This window comes from Bison bison, unplaced genomic scaffold, assembly GCF_000754665.1.
Source record: "Bison bison bison isolate TAMUID 2011002044 unplaced genomic scaffold, Bison_UMD1.0 scf7180017864260, whole genome shotgun sequence".
Taxonomy (NCBI): domain Eukaryota; kingdom Metazoa; phylum Chordata; class Mammalia; order Artiodactyla; family Bovidae; genus Bison; species Bison bison.
Genome location: NW_011494832.1, coordinates 4327349 through 4347036, shown reverse-complemented (window position 1 = coordinate 4347036; position 19688 = coordinate 4327349). Strand labels below are relative to the sequence as shown.

General features: G+C 35.3%; 1 protein-coding gene across 17 annotated transcripts in view; it reads right to left on the bottom strand.

Moving 5' to 3' along the window:
* Nucleotides 1–3475: 3475 nt before the first annotated feature.
* The window catches only part of LOC104994511 (platelet glycoprotein 4), a 92802-nt gene continuing 76589 nt past the window's right edge, over nt 3476–19688 (bottom strand). For 16 of the 17 annotated variants that reach the window (XM_010848110.1, XM_010848114.1, XM_010848120.1 and 13 more), the window contains 8 exons: nt 17860–17906; nt 14038–14107; nt 12798–12985; nt 11654–11772; nt 10699–10772; nt 9723–9777; nt 8719–8883; nt 3476–5540 (listed from right to left, as the gene is read on the bottom strand). In XM_010848110.1, the coding sequence (XP_010846412.1) occupies nt 8719–8883; nt 9723–9777; nt 10699–10772; nt 11654–11772; nt 12798–12985; nt 14038–14107; nt 17860–17906 (718 nt within the window). In that variant the 3' untranslated portion in view covers nt 3476–5540. Of the gene's footprint in view, nt 5541–7034; nt 7171–8718; nt 8884–9722; nt 9778–10698; nt 10773–11653; nt 11773–12797; nt 12986–14037; nt 14108–17859; nt 17907–19688 lie in introns of those variants that run through there. The other variant, XM_010848117.1, reaches the window with a different exon arrangement.

Genomic DNA, 19688 nt, shown 5'->3' with positions numbered 1-19688 from the left:
AAGGCCTCCTCAGACAATCATTTTGGCTTTTTGCATTTCTTTTTTGGTGAATGATTTTGATTACCATCTCCTGTACAATGTCATGAACCTCCATCCATAGTTCTTCAGGCACTCTGTCTATCAGGTCTAAACCTTTGAATCTGTTTGTCCCTTCTACTGTATAATCATAAGGAATTTGATTTAGGTCATACCTGAATGTTCTAGTGGTTTCCCCTAGTTTCTTCAATTAAAGACTGAATTATGTAATAAAGAGTTTATGATCAGAGCCACAGTCAGCTCCCAGTCTTGTCTTGCTGACAATATAGAGCTTCTCCATCTTTGGCTGCAAATAATATAATCAATCTGATTATGGTATTGACCATCTGATGATGTTCATATGTGGAGTCTTGTCTTGTGCTGTTGGAGGAGTGTGTTTGCCGTGACTAGTGTGTATTCTTGGCAAAACCATCTAAAGGTGTTTCCTTAGATGTCTCCAATAACTAAATTATCTTCTTTAATGCTTAGAAAATGGGGTTTGTAAAACTATATTCCACTAATTACCTATCCTGTCATATATAGTACCATCTTTCCATAATGACCATAGTCCTCACCTGTGTAGACTGAATGTAGTGTTAGGGCAGAACAGTAGCTGTAGCCTTGACTTCTGGACCCGAGATCAGTCCAAGTTCAGTTCTCTCCTCTACACTGGCCTTATTTATGCTTATATTACTGTTTAGACACTCATTCTTTTCCAGAAATAAGCCCTTGTCTTTGTATTCTCCTCCCTTGCTCATGCTTATCCCTCTCAAGACATCCTCCAGGGAAGAAATCTTTACATGCAGTAAATATGAATATTTGTCATGAATACTGTCAAACAGATCAAAGAACTCCTTCCGTAAGATTTAGAGAGTCAAGTTACTATTGCTTCACCCTCTACCCTGCCAAGCTGATTAGCTCTATAACCATCTGAAAATAGCATTTTCAAATTTCACAGAGCAAATGACAAAGCTAAGTGAAATGCTGCTGCCGCTTCTAAGTTGCTTCAGTCAAGTCTGACTCTGTGTGAACCCATAGATGGCAGCCCAGCAGCTTCTCCATCCCTGGGATTCTCCAGGCAAGAATACTGGAGTGGGTTGCCATGTCCTTCTCCAATGCATGCATGCATACTAAGTTGCTTTAGTCATGTCCAACTCTGTGTGATGCTACAGACAGCAGCCCACCAGGCTTCTCTGTCCACAGGATTTTCTAGGCAAGAATACTGGAGTGGGTTGTCATTTCCTTCTGCTAAGTGAAATATTTATAGTAGCAAATTTTCAAGCACGATGAACTTTCCTCTCATAGCAGTATGCTTTTATAGCTTTACCCTTTTAAGTCATTCTGTAATAAATCTACCTAATACCAAGAACAAGACAAATAAAACTGTTACACAGGTAGTCTAATTTCACTGTGATTTAATGTGGGCATGTTTACTTCCTCATGACTAGAAAACACTTTGGTATCCTACCAAACTACAGATTCTGATTCAGTAGGTCTAGGATAGAACCTGAGATTCTGCATTTTTAAGAAGTTCACAGGTGATGCTGAGGCACCTGACTCAGATTTCACACAATGAAGTAAACAAGAGTTTAAACCGTTTGTCCTTAGCTATGTCACTCATGAAGCGCTAGTTCCTTCATGAGTGTATAGACTGGAGCATTTCAGAAATATGTGCGTATAAGCTTACTAGCATCTGAGAACAGTTGGGAAAAGAGAATAGGAGTTAATATGTAAAAATGTTAGATAAGGTCAACAATAGCTAATATATAGTTATAGTAGTAATATCAAATATCATTCAAATCATACACATTCAAAACTAAATAAATGAAAAGCAAATCATTTTTCTACTAAAGGAAGTTTTTATTTTCACAAATATTTAATAATGCAGCTACCTTTGAGCCAAGAAAAGAAAAAGCAGAGTATGCCTGTATTTTTTTGATGCCAGTATTTGGCACTAATTCATCTTTAGTTCATCAACTCAACTAGCTGTAAATAACTCAGAAAAACAAATATAGGCAATTCTGTTAGTATATGCAGAAAATCATAATGAATAGTGATTAATTAAGTGGAGTGGTTATTTATAGTTGTAGGTGACCATGAAGAGGCAGATAGAGAGAAAACAGCCACAGTGTCTCTAATACATTGAACTTCAACCAGAACACTGAACTGACAGAACACACCTGCAGCAAACTCCAGCTAGAAAGATCCTCTGTAATTCAGACCAGACATTGATAATGGGTTAATAAGATCAACAGCTTATCAAACATGTAAAAATCTAACATACAGCTATGTTTCCCCTAAGATGACACCCCCTTTAACCTCTTTTTCTGAGTACTGAAAGATCTACACATTTTCTTTTCTTCATGTGCTCGTCAGCAACAGTAAGCCTCAACCCACTTTAGGATGCCACAGATTCTCCAGTTTATGTTAACCCCTTTGCAGATGATACAGATTTTCAAACTTTAAGTTTTAAACACCTGGGTTTTTGGGGTGATTTAACAATGTTGAATAAAAATGTGCCTCTTTAAAATATGGGGCAATTTTTCAATGAAAAAAAGCAGACTAATCCATCCATGTGTACAATTATACTTGCTCTGGGGCAATTAAGTCAACATGAAGCATACTCCCCAAAATGCCGAACTCCCGCCTCAGCACACGCATGTGGAAGCACACACACACACACATCCAAACTCATTGTCATATAAAAATAACTGTCTCCTGCTTTTAAAACAGGGTATTATACTTTCTACTAGGTATTTTTAATGTATTTCATTTGTCTTTATGTATGGATTGTTTTTCCTTTTGTATATTTAAAGAATTTAAAGAAAATATGGTAAGTAATGATAAAAATTAGAATATAGTGAGTACTATGAGCTCATAAGTCAGAACCTTTCTCCCCGCCTACCAATGCAGAAGACATAAGAGGGGCAAGTTCCATCCCTGGGTCAGGAAGACCCTCTGGAGAAGGGCATGGCAACCCACTGCAAGTATTCTTGCCTGGAGAATCCCATGGACAGAGGAGCCTGGCGAGCTACAGTCCATAGGGTTGCAGAGTCAGAAATGACTGAAGCGACTTAGCACACAAATAATATGAGGTGCATTTCTTATTTTTTTTAATTTTTAAAAATTTCATATTTTCAAATATGAAGATTTAAAATCTGTGTCATTGATTGTTTATACAGTTCTATCTACCCTTAGGTGGGTATGTAATTTTTTATTCAATTCTTCTGAACTATTTCTGCTTTACATCATTCAACCCTATTTAGTTTAAGACTTAAAGAAGTATCCTTTGTATTCTTCCTAAATCAACATGTCCACAGGTATCCTAATGTAGTGAAAGTAGACTCAGTATATGAAGACAGATGGCTAGGATCTCACATGTTGTTTTGCCAAAAGTTTTACTTTCCTTTAGGTTTGATGAATTCGTTAACAAAAGAAACCACTCCTTACTCACAAATAAACAATTTCAATTTTTTTGAGTTAATTTCAATATACAGTCATTTTAAAAAAAGAAATATAAGCGATGAAGAAGTCACAGCTTATACATCACCAGATTGGGCCTATCTATATCCAGACTTGAGCAGCACTGAGAAGTCCCTCCTTAATCTGGAGCCCCAACAGGGAAAGGGTCCTGGGAAGTACATCCACCCCATGGGTGAGACTTCAGATTGAAGTTTTGGGATCTCCCATTTATAATCCCAGGCCAGCCACATGCAAACTGATAGCAAAATTGCAGTTTTGGTTTTTAACTTTTACAGTGCTGTTTGTTTCACCTCATGACTCATCAACATTTCTTAGAACCCCTTGGGGGCTCGTAAGCCCTTCAGGGGTTTAGTAGATTCCAAGATCTACTCTCTTTCCCGTATAAAATACTGTCTGACTGGTGGGGCTCACAGGTAGGCACAGAATTCAGGCAGTGTCCAGGCAGGTCAGAAACCTGCTCTCCTGCTCCTGAAGCCTGAACTACACTTTGTTCATTTTAATTTCTGTAACACATCCCCATATTTTAGGAGGATACTTTTTCTATTCCCAGGAAATGAAGGATATTACATCAGTATGTTTTGAATATTTTCAAGATTTTTCCAAAGATCCTTCCAAACTGGTGTTATCTCGGTTTGCAGTTTTGGGTATTTATTTACCCTGGCAACTGACATGACAAGATTATTCTTGATTTTAGTATCTAAACAAAGCAGTTACCAATAATTTATCCTATAAAACACAAGGCAGAATGTGGTCCATCGTCCCCTTCTGTGGGGAGCCTTTTTAGGAGGACTCGTGGTCTCTGCCGTAAGTGAACTTCTGCTTAAGAAAGCAAGACTACCTAGCAATACATCTTCTGGTAAAAAGGAAAGGTCTTTCATAATCTAGAATTTAAGTTCTGCACCTTTAAAGCATGACCAACTATCTTTTTATTTCCTTATCCCCCAACTGGCTCAAAAATTAGTTAAGGAAAAAGTTGTAAAGATTGAATTTAGAAATAATATTTCAAAAGGAAATATTAGATTCATACAGAAACAAAAATTCAGATAGAACAATTAGAAAACTAGAGTAAATATTTTGTGACACAACAGGAACTAGACAAAGTACAAGATTTTAAGGAACATCTTTTAATGTTCAAAACCAGTCTTTCTGAGGTGACAATGAAAGCAAGAAATTTTACAACAAATTACTATGAATACACATTCTACAGCTAGTAATCTTCCACATAATTTCTGTATTATCATTTACATCTCTTAGTACTAGCACAGCATTCTGAAGGTGCCAAGTGTAAGTTGTATGCAACTGAGTAGAAAGATGAAAATTTGCTCAGATTTCCAGAAGAGCTGTAGAACGTGGAAGATAGCAAAGTTCTCAAACATGTCCAAATGCATAACCATTGACAAAAATATAAGCATATATTGTTATAAATACCATGGTTATAATGCCTTGCTGATGCTGTACAAAGGATTCCGTAGAGGAAAAAAAAAACTTGAGAAATGTATAATAAATGGTTCATAGGCTAGTCATTTAGTTTACATTTTCAAATATCTTTCAAAATATTTGCTCTTCAGAGGCAATGTACTGACAGTACTGGGTCTGTGTTTTGCAGGGACACTGATGAGGGTAGTGATGTTTTCCTTTTGATGAGGAAGGCTAGTGTTCAGGGTCCAGGATTTGTGTAGAATGACCATCTCTCTGCTGAATTTAGCATTGGGAATAAATCAGTGAATCAGTACCAAGTAAAAATAAGTGGATCATGCTCAAGCCACATCTGTAGAAACTGAAGTCCATTCCATTGTGAACATGTTGAATTTTTAAAAGTGCTGGGTTTTCGTTCGAAGTGTGGAATTTAATGATGTCTTAATAATCCTTTTGAAATGTGCTGCTGCTTATGGGGGCAGGTGGGAGGGAGTGTCACCAGTTCTTGAACTGTAAGATAAGGTGTGTTTTGCAAAAATAAAGCATGAAAATCTTGACTTTTGTAAGGTGATATTAAGAAAGGTCCTGACATAGCTGGTTCATAAATGTAGAGACTCTTTTACTCCCTGGAAAGAAGAAAGATAAGGTACATATCAGAAATTCATGGGAAAATAGTTAAGACTCAAATTCTATATATTAAAGATGTTGTATTTTCTAGAAATCAGCCCAATTTATCCAGCTGTAGAGAAAATTTCTCTGATGTGCTTCACGGATAAGGCAGTTATTTTCCCATTCCAGGGTTCATGGAAGACTCCTTCCCAGCTCTCAAGAGCTGCACGCAGTCGGATGAGGAGGGTCACTCATTAAATCTGCTCTGCGTGAGCATTTCCACTCCTTGCTGTCCCTTCAGACCATCCTCTGTTTAGTGGTGTATGTACTGCTTCTTTTGAAAAGACTATTGGCTTATTCTCTTCGTGATCCATTGAATAAATCCACACCTTCATTCTCCCATCTTTACTTTATTCCCTTTGCACAGCGTCTCCTTATTTTTCAGTTGTTTATAAATCTTCCCAAAGGCATAATTAATTACAATATTCAACATGAGGCCTGTTTAAGGAAATCTATATCTGTGATTCTTCTAAATCTAGTAAATCAAGTAATCAACCTAGAAAATTTTTCTTCTCTATTTGTAAAGAAAAAAAGACATACTGTTGTATAAAGAGCAGTTACTTTCCTTGTAACAGTCAGAAGTTTAAGCCAAACCAATATACTTGTTGATAAAGACTCTCTGGAAAGTTTTCAGTCTTTTACTTTCAGCTGCATAGCTCTGCTGAATCGCTCAGTTGTGTCCAACTGATTGTGACCACATAGACTCTAGCCCTCCAGGCTCCTCTATCCATGGGGATTCTCCAGGCAAGAATACTGAAGTGGATTGCCATGTCCTCCTCCAGGGGATCTTCCCGACCCAGGAATCAAACCAGGGTCTCCTGCATTGCAGGTGGATTCTTTACCTGCTGAGCTACCAGGGAAGCCCAAGCTACATAGAGACCCAAGATGTTGGACATTCAGGGCTCATTAAGCACTGATGAAATAGGTTATGTAATTTCAATAGAGAATAATACCAAAAAATTTACAACTACTATAGTTCATTTTGAAAAGCTTATCTTCCCACTAGAACAAGTTTTGTTTTAACTTGGCTTTCAATAGATGATATTTTGGTCTATTATATAAATGGTCATATGAATTACTGTGTTTAAACATAACTTGTTACTGGATTGATGACAGGTTTTAAAGGTGATGCCATATTTCCTTTATTATAACATGAATGTATTAGCATTTTGAATACATTCTGTCCAAATAGACCATAGGCAGAATTGTTCAGTCTCCTCTTAAGGTAATATATATAGGTAGAAAGCATCAGAACAAAAGATCGAGTTGCCTTCCTCAGTCTAAGCTTTCAATCTCACAAACACACACAAAAAAATTGGTCCAAAAAGGCCAGTTTGTTTTTTAAATCTTCAATTTAACTGATTCACACTTTGAAAATAGTTTTATACTGTTAAAATGTACTTTTCTGTAATGTCTCCAAAAAACAGAAGGGATGCTGATAGATCCATGGCTACTGGAAAATCATAAATTTTTATTAGGGATTAGCTGTGAAATTCATGTAAAATGGCATGATTTAAGCACATGAAGGTCAATAATTGTCAGTGGCAGCTCCAGAATTTCTATACAGGGCAGCTTACTGTCAGCAATCTGAAAGTGGAATGAGAAGACTTGTTTTAAAATTGTGATTGGTTTTCTTCAGAGCAATTTGCTGCTGTTGTTGTTCACTTGATAAATTATGTCCAACTCTTTGCAACCCCATGAACTGGAGCATGCCAGGCTACCCTGTGCTTCACTATCTCCCTGAGTTTGCTCAAACTCATGTCCATTGAATCAGTGATGCCATCTAGCTGTCTCATCCTCTGTCACCCTCTTTTCTTCATTCCCTCAGTCTTTTCCAGTGAGTCGGCTCTTCACATCAGGTGGCCAAAGTACTGGAGCTTCGGCATCAGTCCTTGCTTTAATTTAGATTATATATATATATTTTTTCTTGTTCTTCTTCTGGGCTTCCCTGGTGGCTTAGATGGTAAAGAATCTGCCTGCAATGCAGGAGACCCAGGTTCAATCCCTGGGTCAGGAAGGTCCTTTGGAGAAGGGAATGGCAACCCATTCCAGAATTCTGGCCTGGAGAATTCCATAGACACAGAAGCCTGGCGAGCTATAGTTCATGAGGTGGAAAGCAGTAGGATACTACCAAGTGACTTTCACTTCACTTCATTTTTTTTCTTTGATATCCCAGGGAAGGAACGGTGGATAGAACCTATGGGTTAGTAGAGAATCCACTCCCCTCAGGCCATACAAATGCCATGTATGATTATTAAAGAAAGGCTTCCATTTAGAGAAAATAGGGTCTGGTATACACTCCTCTGTGTACAAGGGGACACGGGTACTAATATTTAAAATACAGAGGCCTGAACTCCCTCTTCAGTTTTGCTAAAACTCATCCATCCATATTTATCTGATTTTTCCTTTAAACTCTAATTATTTGGTTTTAGTGAGTTCAACTTTATTCTATTTTCTTGTACTCATTTAATTCTAGTTCCTGAATTATAATCATTCATCAGGGCTTCCACATGGAACATCTAGGGTGCATGTCATGATTTTGGACAGCATGTCTATATGCAGCAGCTCTGTTTTTATATTAATGTGCTATTTGCATTTAAAAATAGCATATTTTTATCCGATTTTATCTCTACCATTTAGTGACTCTTTAATTCTCATTATTTTATAGCTTATCTAATTTTACTTTTTATTTTCTTTTCCCTTATAAATTTCAGTCTTCCCAAATAGCTGCCATTTTCAGTTTCACATAACGTTTCCTAGTCAGATATATTAAATTATTTGTGATTTTTAAAATAACTATCTAGAAATAATTAAGAAATAAAAATTGAGTACATGTATAGCTTTGGTGCAGCATTCTAACTTTTCAAAGGTAACACCTTCACAGTTTAGCCCATATCCTCCCAAAATAAAGATGAAATACAGTGATCTGTTTAATATTGATAAGCCTAAGTACTCATTCAGTCTTCATTTTAACTTGCATTAAGTGTCTCAAAGTTTCAAGAATATATTAAAAATGATAGTTGACTAGACATGTTCATTAATATTTGCAGCCTAGTTTATAACTGTTTTGATAAAATGAAAACAAGTAATATTTAATGTTACTGAAGTAATATATGGTTTCTGTTATATACTTACTTAATTTACTCTCTTTGATCTGCATGCACAATATGAAATCATGAAAGCAATAAACATCACCACACCAACACTGAGCAAGACGATTTCTACCAGGCCCAGGAGGTTTATTTTCCCAGTCACTTGATTTCTGAACATTTCCGCCTTCTCATCACCAATGGTACCAGTCTGTAATCAAGTTAATAAATAGTGTTATTTGAGTAGGTTTGAGAGCAGAATACTCAAAACTCTCCACTTATGTGTATCACTTTTATCAAAACAGCACACGAATGTCAGTCATCTTTATCTGCAAGACAAGCCTGTTGGAATTCTCTTTGTATGTCAAAGAACACAGTAAATGCCCAGGTAGAATATTTAGAGAGAGAGAGAGAGAATATTCCTTCCTTTAAACATGTTATCTAGTGTTATTGAATATACTGATTTCATTGATCGGTATAGCAGTCTTACTGAAATATTCTCCAGTTTCCCAGAGGTTGCTTCTTAGTGACAGAAGGAAATGGCAAAGCTCAACTGTTTCTATCCTCTAAAGGCTTATGCAATGCATTTCCTAATTCTGTGGTTTATCGGTTCCATGATTTATATTTAAAATATCTTGTCAGGCACTAGATAGACAGCCTACATCTACTCTTAATTTGCCCATTATAAGCTTGGGTGGTTTTATTAGCACTACAAGGCTCATATTGAGTTATTTGGAGTTTAATATTTTCATGACTCTTTCCTAACACATGTACTATGACAAGAAAAATTATCTAATAAATGTATTATGAAGTATTTTTATTTTCATAAAAGTTAGACTTAAGTCTAACATAATCCTGATACTTCTGTATGACTTGTTTTAAAAAATAATTAATTATATAATTAATAATATATAAACTCACCCATAGATACAATGGAAAAACAAGTTCAAATACTGTGTGTGTGTGTGTGTATTTAATTTTCAAACATCAAAAACTTTTTCTGTATATTAAGCTTACTGTTTTTAGTGACTAATAGATAAAAATACTAACCTCATTAAGCCAAAGAATAGGGACAATATAGTTGTGCTTCAGATTCTTTAATGCTCTGTAATAAACATTGAAAATAAGTATGAAAATATATACTAATATGCTATACACATATGACAGATATTAGTAATTACTAGTGAAAATAAATGTTCAGAAATTAGTTGCTTTTACAACCTGGTTAAGTTACGTGCTTTGTTTCCCCTGTAATGAAGCATTTAAATTTTAATATTGCTGTTTCTCAGACATCTTTCCTACATACACATCTTTTTAATACAGATTTTTAAAAATATTTATTTATTTTTGGCTGCACTGGGTCTTCGTTGCCATACGTGGGCCTTTTCTAGCTGCAGCCAGCAGGGGCTACTCTGTAGTTGCTGTGCACGGGCTTCTCATTGGAGTGGTTTCTCTTGTTGTGGAGCATAGGCTCCAGGAGCGCAGGCTTCAGTAGCTGCTGCATATGGGCTCAGTAGTTACGACTCAACAGCTCCAGAGCACAGGCTCAGTTGTTGTGGTGCACGGGGTTAGTTTCCCAGAGGCCTGTGGGATCTTCCCGTATCAGGTATCAAACCAGCGTCCCTTGCAGTGCAAGGTGGACTCTTAAGCACTGAACCATAGGAAAGTCATCTAATACAGGTTTTTTAATTAGAGTGACTTTTTCTAAGTATGTATTTTTCCTTTAAACAAATTCTACCCAGGAAACTAAAATATGAATGCTGAAACTATTGTCATAAAAATATTTGGACAGTTAGCAAAGAGAGAAATACCAGAAATACTCATTCCAAAATATGGGTAAGTACCATTTCACTACACATTAGATGTAATTCTAAATTACAAATGACAGTTATAAGCATTCGATAATTATTTAATGACATTAAGCCAAACAGAAGTTGAAATTTTATTTCCATCTCCTTTGATAGATATATCCGCATCTTACAAGAAAATTTGAAAAATCGAAATAAAACTTGTTTAAGAAACTCACTCAATTTTTTTTGCTGGCTTGACCAGCATGTTGACCTGCAGCCGTTTTGCAAACCGTAAAGTAAATCCAGTTATCTAAAAAGAGAACAAACTAATTACCAACTTATTTTAAAAACATTCTTTTATAATATCCAGACCTTATTTTTGTTATGTAGGGCCTAAGGTGAAAGTGTACTACTTGAACCTGTGAAATTTGTTAATTGGACTTAATCAGACATATTGAATATTACTATGAGTATATGCATATGTGTATACAGATATATCCTTGCCCAACCTAATGTCAAGGTTTAGTTAGATTTGTGATGTTTACTTGAATTGCTTTTTGGGAATTAGTAATGACATCAACAGTAGTGAAATCTAAAACTCATTTGACAAAATATATCCTGGAATTTAAATACATACTCAGTCAGAATCCATGTGTCATCAGTATAATTTTAATGTTACTTCTGTCATCATTTAAACTAAAATATGACTACTAAAGTCCTGACATTTCATTTAGCTGTTGAAAAGGGGAATATTAATATAAATGAAAAATTGAAACTATTAAACTATAGGGACTTAATAGATTTTTCTTGACAGTAAGAAATATATTTGATCTTGCCTCAAGTGCATGTATACCCATAAAAAATTTTTAATCCCTCATGATCTACAGGGTCCCTTCATATAAGCAATATTTGCAGTTAAGAATAAAGTACATTTGAAAGAGTAACATATAAAATCATTTTAATCCAAATAGAATGATTTTCATTATTCCTGACCTTTACTGAAAAACTAAAATTATCTTGACATTTCATAAGCAACAACAGGAAGAAATCACTGTAATTTTCCTTGAAGTAAAAATAAGTAATTTATTAAGAATGGAGTACAATAAATGTGACTAAATGTGACTGATAGAAAGGAGATAATTTAATTTTTTCTTCATTTTTATAAAATCGATCAATAAAGTGTTTGCTTACAGGTTCAACATCTAAGTACGTGCTGTGTTCTTCTTCATTTGGACTTAAGCTTTCAATAGGTTCTGCAAGTTCAGGACTTCCATGTAGAAAATGAGGAAGTGAAATGTACACAGGTTTTCCTGAAAGCAAGTTTTAAGAGACAGTTGGGATAAATCATTTTCCTCATTTCATATACCACCTAGGAAAGATTTCCTTGAAAACAAAGCTTTATAATTTAAAAAAAGAAATGCAAATTTGGCTTTGAAATCTAATCAGGGGATGAGAGTGAGGGAAAATTATAGTATCTGATCACTTTTGAACAAAAATAAAATGTAAACTTCTACATCATCCTACTGACTATTTAGTTAATGTCTGTTTTTCATCCCTTAAGGTGTTTATTTTCACCTTAGGTGTTTTCAATATGTAAAGCTTAGCTACTGAACACAAAGTTACAACCATATACCCTCATGTTTCAGGCTGTAAAATGTCTTTGGACTGAGAATTTATTTAAAGAGGCTTTTCTTTCTTTATTCTCACCCACTCTAACATGAAGAAGGTAAGCAAAATAAGATAGACTCCAGATGCCATGTTTGAATCAATTTTTGTTTCAGAGACATCCTAAAATATACTTATTTTATTTACAGATTCTAGATTAGAATAAGAAAAATGTCAGATGGACAAGTTGGGATGCTCAAAGTATTCTGCAAACTATTTTCATTTTACCCTACATCTAAAAGGAGCACAGCCATTCTGCACAGCAAAAGAAATGGTCAGAAATGAAACGGGTAGGAGAAAATACTTCCAAAACACGTATCCCATAAGTGATTAACATCTAAAATATACAAGAATTCACGCAACTCAAAAAACATAAATAAACCATTTAAAAATGAGCAAAAGACCTAAAGAGACATTTTCCAAGTAGCACGGGAAGTATCGATAAGCATGATTATACCTAATAAAAACTAACTTTTGGAACACGAAAATAACTGAGACCCTGAAGCAAGACAAACATCAAAACAAAAATATCCTACCATCACTCTTACTTTCTGCCCTTATTGCTTTCTCACTTTATATTTCTGGTGGAAAGGAATCCTGGGTGAAGTTTACATTTTAAAGGATAATGCAAATTATGCCATGGATTGTGACACTGAGAACTTGTACTCACCTTCTTTGCATTTGCCAATGTCTAGCACACCATATAAGGTACAATTTTTTGAGATGATTTTTTCTGTGCAGAAACAGTGGTTGTCTGGATTTTGAAATGGAGATGCAAAAGCAAAGGATGGAAGAATAAATCTATACACAGGGATTCCTTTCAGATTTATTTCAGCTCCAAACACAGCATAGATGGACCTGAATACAGATAAGAAAGAGCTTCATTCTGGGAATCTAAACTTCGTTGTGGAAATTTGTTTTATCTTATATTTAAATTAATACTATTGCTGCCTTAAATTAGAAAAATTAGATATAATCTTATTAGAATCCTTACCTTTTAGGAAAAAAAAAACTTGCAAAATTTTAAGACACACTAGAACTTAATACTTGAGTATGAGCTATTCTTATCTTTGTTTTCAAACGCTTCTGAGAAATATTTTTGCTTGTGAATTACCGTGGAGTATTTACAATTAAGGCATTCCTCACAGTTAGTTTCGTTTATGGATTAAATATTTTCTAATCCCCAGTTGACTATTTGAAGAAATGCTGTTCTCTTCAATTTTACAGATAAGGAAAAAGATTCAGAGATATTATGCTTGCTTTATGAAACAGTGTTAAGAAACCAGGTGAGCATTCAAGGATAGACGCCAGCGCTTGCGTGATGGCTACTGGGCCCCCATCAATTTGAAAAGATGCTGTATGGTCAGTGGGGCACATGGACATGGTTCTGTGTTTGTGGTATCCTCTTCTTTACAAAGACTGGGCATGCCTTTCTAGATTTGACTGTTATCACTCTTACTGCTAATTTAGAAAAAGAATGAAAAAAGTAGTTCTTAAAAATAACAAAAAGAAACTGATTTGCATTATACACAACGTCCTTCTACATCAAATTTTAAAGACTCATAAATATATTGTGTGTGTGTGTGTGTGTGTGTGTGTGTATGTATGTATTGGTGGCTCAGTTGTGTCCAACTCTTTGCAACCCCATGGGCTGTAGCCCACCATGGTCCTCTGTCCATGGGATTCTCTAGGCAAGAATACTGGAGTGGTTTGCCATTACCTTCTGCAGGGCATAAATACATCATGAATTTCACATTGTATTTATTCTTAATAGATCAGGAAAAAAGTCCCTAAAAGTATTTTCTTTTTCTCAAATAACATGATTAATAAGCATGAGTTTCTTGGTCTGTGTTTTATCACTTAGAGAAAGAATTCTGACTTGGAAAAATACATCATTGTCTTTCTCTTACCTGCAAATATCAGAGGAGAAAAATTGCAATACCCTTGTCTTCTCAACAAAAGGTGGAAATGAGGCTGCATCTGTTTAAAAACCAAACCAGTGGCAAGGGATTAGATGGAAAGAGTGCATCTTAGACAAATCTAGAAATCTTGATTCCAGCATGGTTAAGAGAGATATAATGCAAACTGTATATATAAAATTAAAATTCTCCAGTAACTGCATTTTAAAGATGAAAAAAAAAATGTATCAAGTATATGTTGTTTAACCCCATATATCAAAAATACCATCATTTTAACATAGAAAAATTAACAAATTTCTGAAAATCCAGTGTTTATACTTACCGTATTTCAGTTTGTACTAGCTGTGTTTCAAGTGCTGCTGAATTGTGACCTGTAGCTGCTGCTGCTGCTGCTGCTAAGTTGCTTCAGTCGTGTCCGACTCTGTGCGACCCCATAGACGGCAGCCCACCAGGCTCCCCCGTCCCTGGGATTCTCCAGGCAAGAATACTGGAGTGGGTTGCCATTTCCTTCTCCAATGCATGAAAGTGAAAAGTGAAAGTGAAGTCGCTCAGTTGTTTCCGACTCTTAGCAACCCCATGGACTGCAGCCAGCAGGCTCCTCCATCCATGGGATTTTCCAGGCAAGAGTACTGGAGTGGGGTGCCATTGCCTTCTCCGATGTAGCTAGCAGCTACCATATCTAATAAGACTGTATACTATACGTAGTCATTGGTATTCTGTTTCATATTAAATTTTCCCATTCCATAAGTACAGATGAAAGTTTTTAAAAATGTCAAAATTACGTTGTTAAAACTGCAATTTTATGTTTTTAAATCTTCCATCTATCAGTAGAATAGCAATTTTTTAATCTTGAGATTCCTTTAAAACTCATTTTTGTAAATGTTGTTTGTACTTTTAATAGCGATCCATTCACCTACCCTTATGGCTGATCAATATTTTTTAAATCACTAAACAATTTCACACAAATGGTTGGAAAATGTACACATCAAACTAAAAAGGGCATTTTTTGAGCTTAGTAAATCTTTACTACGGTTGTGCTCCATAGTACACACTGGATGTAAGAAAAAATAGCTAGATAATTCCTCTGTTTGCTCCACAAATGAATATCACCAATCATGAGCCACCACTGAATGTGTTTGTTCAAAACAGTAAGACCTACCCTTCAGTTATGAATACCATACTCTTTTTCTGGTAACGGCTCTGACCTTGTGATTTTATTACATTTCACTTACATTTTTGTGATAGGTGAAATATAACAGAGGATCTCAGTGAACCTGATAGAGACATTGAGAGAATGGGATACTGAAGGTTAAATTCCCCAAATAGGTCCCTGAATGGGCCTTGCCTACAACTGCTGTCCCAACACCTTAGCCATTAATGGAAAAGAGTACATTGAAAATCTTTAAAAACCATCGGAAATATCATCAAAGATTATGTTGTAATGACACCAGTAACTACCAAGAGCCATGACCATAACATAGCTGATACTAGCAGGGCTCTCTTTTTTTAAAATACATTCAAATATAAATAAATATTTTCATTTTATGTCTTTAAACTTAATGAAGAAGATAGAGGAAGTACTTCTAAATCATGATTTAAAAATCAACTTGGATCCATTTACATTTCATTAGTCTTTTTCTCAGAGAAGGCAATGGCACCCCACTCCAGTACTCTTGCCTGGAAAAATCCCATGGACGGAGAAACCTGGTGGGCTGCAGTCCATGGGGTCGCTAAGAGCCGGACACGCCTGAGCAACTTCACTTTCACTTTTCACTTTCATGCATTGGAGAAGGAAATGGCAACCCACTCCAGTGTTCTTGCCTGGAGAATCCCAGGGACAGGGGTGCCTGGTGGGCTGCTGTCTATGGGGTCGTACAGAGTCAGACACAACTGAAGTGACTTAGCAGCAGCAGCAGCAGTCTCTTTTTCTAGTACTGTGACCAAGAATCTCCCATCAGAGTCCCTGGTCTACCCAGTCAATCTTTGCTCCTAGTTTGTTTTACTGTTATTTTCTTCTTAGATACTTTTAATTTCATGCTTGATTCTATGTATATGTTACTGTCATTAATGGATCCTCTTATTACTGTTTTAAAACTGCTCTATTTTTTGTTTTAGACTAAGATTTAAATATATTTTAAGCCCATAAGCAATAGTTTACTATTTAGGAGAAGCACACTATATTTTTCTCTTAAGGACTGAAGTGTATGCTTATGAAATTAAAGTTAGTGGTATTGGGACAGTTGACTATTTACAGAAATGAGCTACTTGGAAAGGATTTCTTCACCCATCAGCATGACTCTAAAGTGTTGTGAAGCAAATTCAGCGGTGGTTTTACTGGTGTTTTTTTTTTTTGTTTGTTTTTTTTAGCAGAGTGTAAACAAAATTAAATAAACCTGTGAAACTCAGCAATACCTTTCTGAAAATGAACGTTCTCTATGTTTCCTTCTTATTTTCTTTTATGTACTTTATGTATAATATTTTTTTCTTCATTGTGTTACATTCTTCTAAAGTGTTACCTTATCAACTTTACATGCACAATATTCTGCTTCTGCTTCTTAGTAGCTGGAAGATCACCTTTGATTTTAAATACCTAATGGTATTTTATTCCTATTACTTTTTAAAATTTTAATACTTAAACTAATAGGCATATGTGTACTTTGCTTTTCCTTAAGGAGAATAATAAACTGGATCTATCACACTCTGAATCTAAAGTCCTAGTACCTTCTTTCTTCCCAGCTCTAATTCACAGTTATTTTTGCATACATTTCTCATAGTTAGTACAGATGCAGCTGTGTTTTATTGTTGTTGTTTTCTTTCTCATTTTAATCATCTCATTCAAAATCTGTGTTCAGCCTTGAACGTCTCTGATTCTGCCTCATATCGAAACCTGCACTTGGACACAAGTTTTACTTTTGTATTTATCTTGATTTTTTAATTCTTTAAGTTTTAAACTATTCAGTTCAGTTTTGTCCGACTCTTTGTGATCCCATGGACTGCAGCATGCCAGACTTCCCTGTCTATCACCAACTCCCAGAGCTTGCTCAAACTTGTGTCCATCAAGTTGGTGATGCCATCCAACCATCTCATCCTCAGCCGTCCGCTTCTCCTCCTGCCTTCAAACTTTCCCATCATCAGAATCTTTTCTAAGGAGTCAGTTCTTTGCATCAGGTGGTCAAAGTATTGGAGTTTCATCTTCAGCATCAGTCCTTCCAATGAATATTCAGGACTGATTTCCTTTAGGATTGACTGGTTTGATCTCCTTGCAGTCCTTGGGACTCTCAAAAAGAGTCTACTCCGACACCACAGTTCAAAAGTATCAATTCTGCACTCAGCTTTCTTTATGGTCCAACTCTCACACTCATACATGACTAATGGAAAAACCATAGGTTTGACTAGACGGACCTTTGTCGGCAAAGTAATGTCTCTGCTTTTGAATATGCTGTCTTGGTTTGTCATAGCTTATATAGTATTTCCAAAACGTGCAAACAGTAACTACTACTCTAAAATATTCTACCCCCTTACTTCTGTGGCCAGGAAGGAAGTTCACTTAAGTAAAGCTTTTACGAAGCAAACATTTCCCAAGGAATGCAGTAAAGGCTTATCTTCAATGGTTAATATTCAGAAATCCCATCACATTAGACTGATATTTAATAAGCCTATATATAAGTATAGAGACTCTGAATTATGTTGTAGGGATACAAAGATAAGTAAATGCATATCCTCAACCCCCAGAACACTGTAGATATGATGGAAGATTTGTGGGAGAAAGAAGGTGGTTTCATTGTGATATTACCACAAAACAGATGTCCTTACCTGTACCATTAATCAGGTCACAATAACTTGACCAATAGGAGAGATTCCTTAGGAATTAAAAAAAGAAAAAGAAAATGATCAGTCTCATTTCAGGAGCACCTTCTCATATTACATTGTCTATTATGAGTCAGTATTTCTGCAGAAATAATAACAATTAATTAGACTAGATGTGACAGGTGCTAAGTTTAAGAAATGTTCTAAGTCATTTGGTCTATGTATTGTTTGAAGCCGGCATCTTGTTGAGATAAAGGAAGAGCTTGATAACACTAAGTAGCTAGATTATAAAATAAAAGCTGCCAAAATTTGGTAGTTAGGAACAACTTGGAAAAGATAAAGTTCTGCAAAAAGAAAATTTAAAAACACGTATCAGACATTTAGATGTCTACTTCAAGAAAGTTTTTTGTTGTTGCTCCAGTGGGAGAAATGGAGTATTTCATATTATGTTGAAGTGTCCAGCTGAGGAGGAAGATACTAAATGGTTAACTGATATAAACTCATTATGAGAGAAAAGAGTAGAATGTGGAAAAGGAAAGAGATGTTTGATTAATAGAGATTTAGAAACATGTAGAAAATCAATATATACTTTTCCTCTCAACTCTTGCATGAGCTGGCATTAAAGCAGGATGAAGTTTATTAATTTATATTCTGGTATCTACATAAAATATACATGTGTGTGTATATTTATATATGGAAATAATGAAAACAACAGTAGTTACAGTTTCTCTGTATGCTCAACCACTTTTTGGTGATGGAAAAATGGTTTTGTGACTCTAACATACCATCCAGTAAGATGTCAAGGCAAGCTATTGCTTCTTTTTTAAACAGAATAAGCTGTCAGTCATGTTCAGTCGGTTAAGTTAACCTTATCATAATCTTAAATGAAATTTTTACTCCAATTTGGAGCATTTAGTAACTCTCCTTAAAAACTGGTAATATTGAAATGCAAGAAATTCTCACTTTCCTCAATATACAGAGATGTGATTTCCCTAAAATGAACATTTAGAAGTGTTTGTTTTCCTCCATTAGAATTTTCAAAATGATAAAAGACTGTGAACTCTGTAGATGAAAAGTCTACATGAGTGAGTATTTAACTGTTTTAGGCAATTTTTAGGGACACACTCAGTGTGAAGTAATGGTTACTTAATCATAAAAATATTTCATCTCTTTTGATTGTGATCACTTTATTCTTTGTCAGGAATTACTGATCTTAAAACTGTAATTTCAACTTTGAGGAGAAAAGCTTTTCCCCATTGATGTTTATTGGGCTTCTTTGTATTTTAGCTAGATGACAGATTAGGTGTACTGCACATAAACAGGCAGGAACTTGGGAGAAGTAGGAAATCATGGGTATGTGAACACATCTCATTCTACTACTACTTCATAGGAAGTGTACACTTTATTTTCAGGTTTAATATGTCAGTTTTGGAACAGGAAATAATAATTCCATTTTTTGCATTACAATGGTTTAAAAAGCTGAATTATCAATATAGAAAATTATTTCAGGAAAATTTTTAAGGGACAAGTCATGAAAATGTTCACATGGATTCATTGAACATTCATCTTTATAGGTACATTTAATCATCTCCCTGGAATGAATGATGTTTTTTGACATGCTCAGTTAAAAAAGAAACAGTAAGATGTCTGTATTCTGACTTGCTAGATGATGAGTTGATATATTGATTTTCCTCATTTTCATTTATGTCATTGTTGCGTGTAAGATAATACCGGTTATGCAGCAGAGATGGAAGTAGTCCCTTTAGATTTCTTTATGTAAGAGAACTTGTTCATAAAGGTGAACCCTCCAGTGGGGCTGATACTCAGCAAAAATG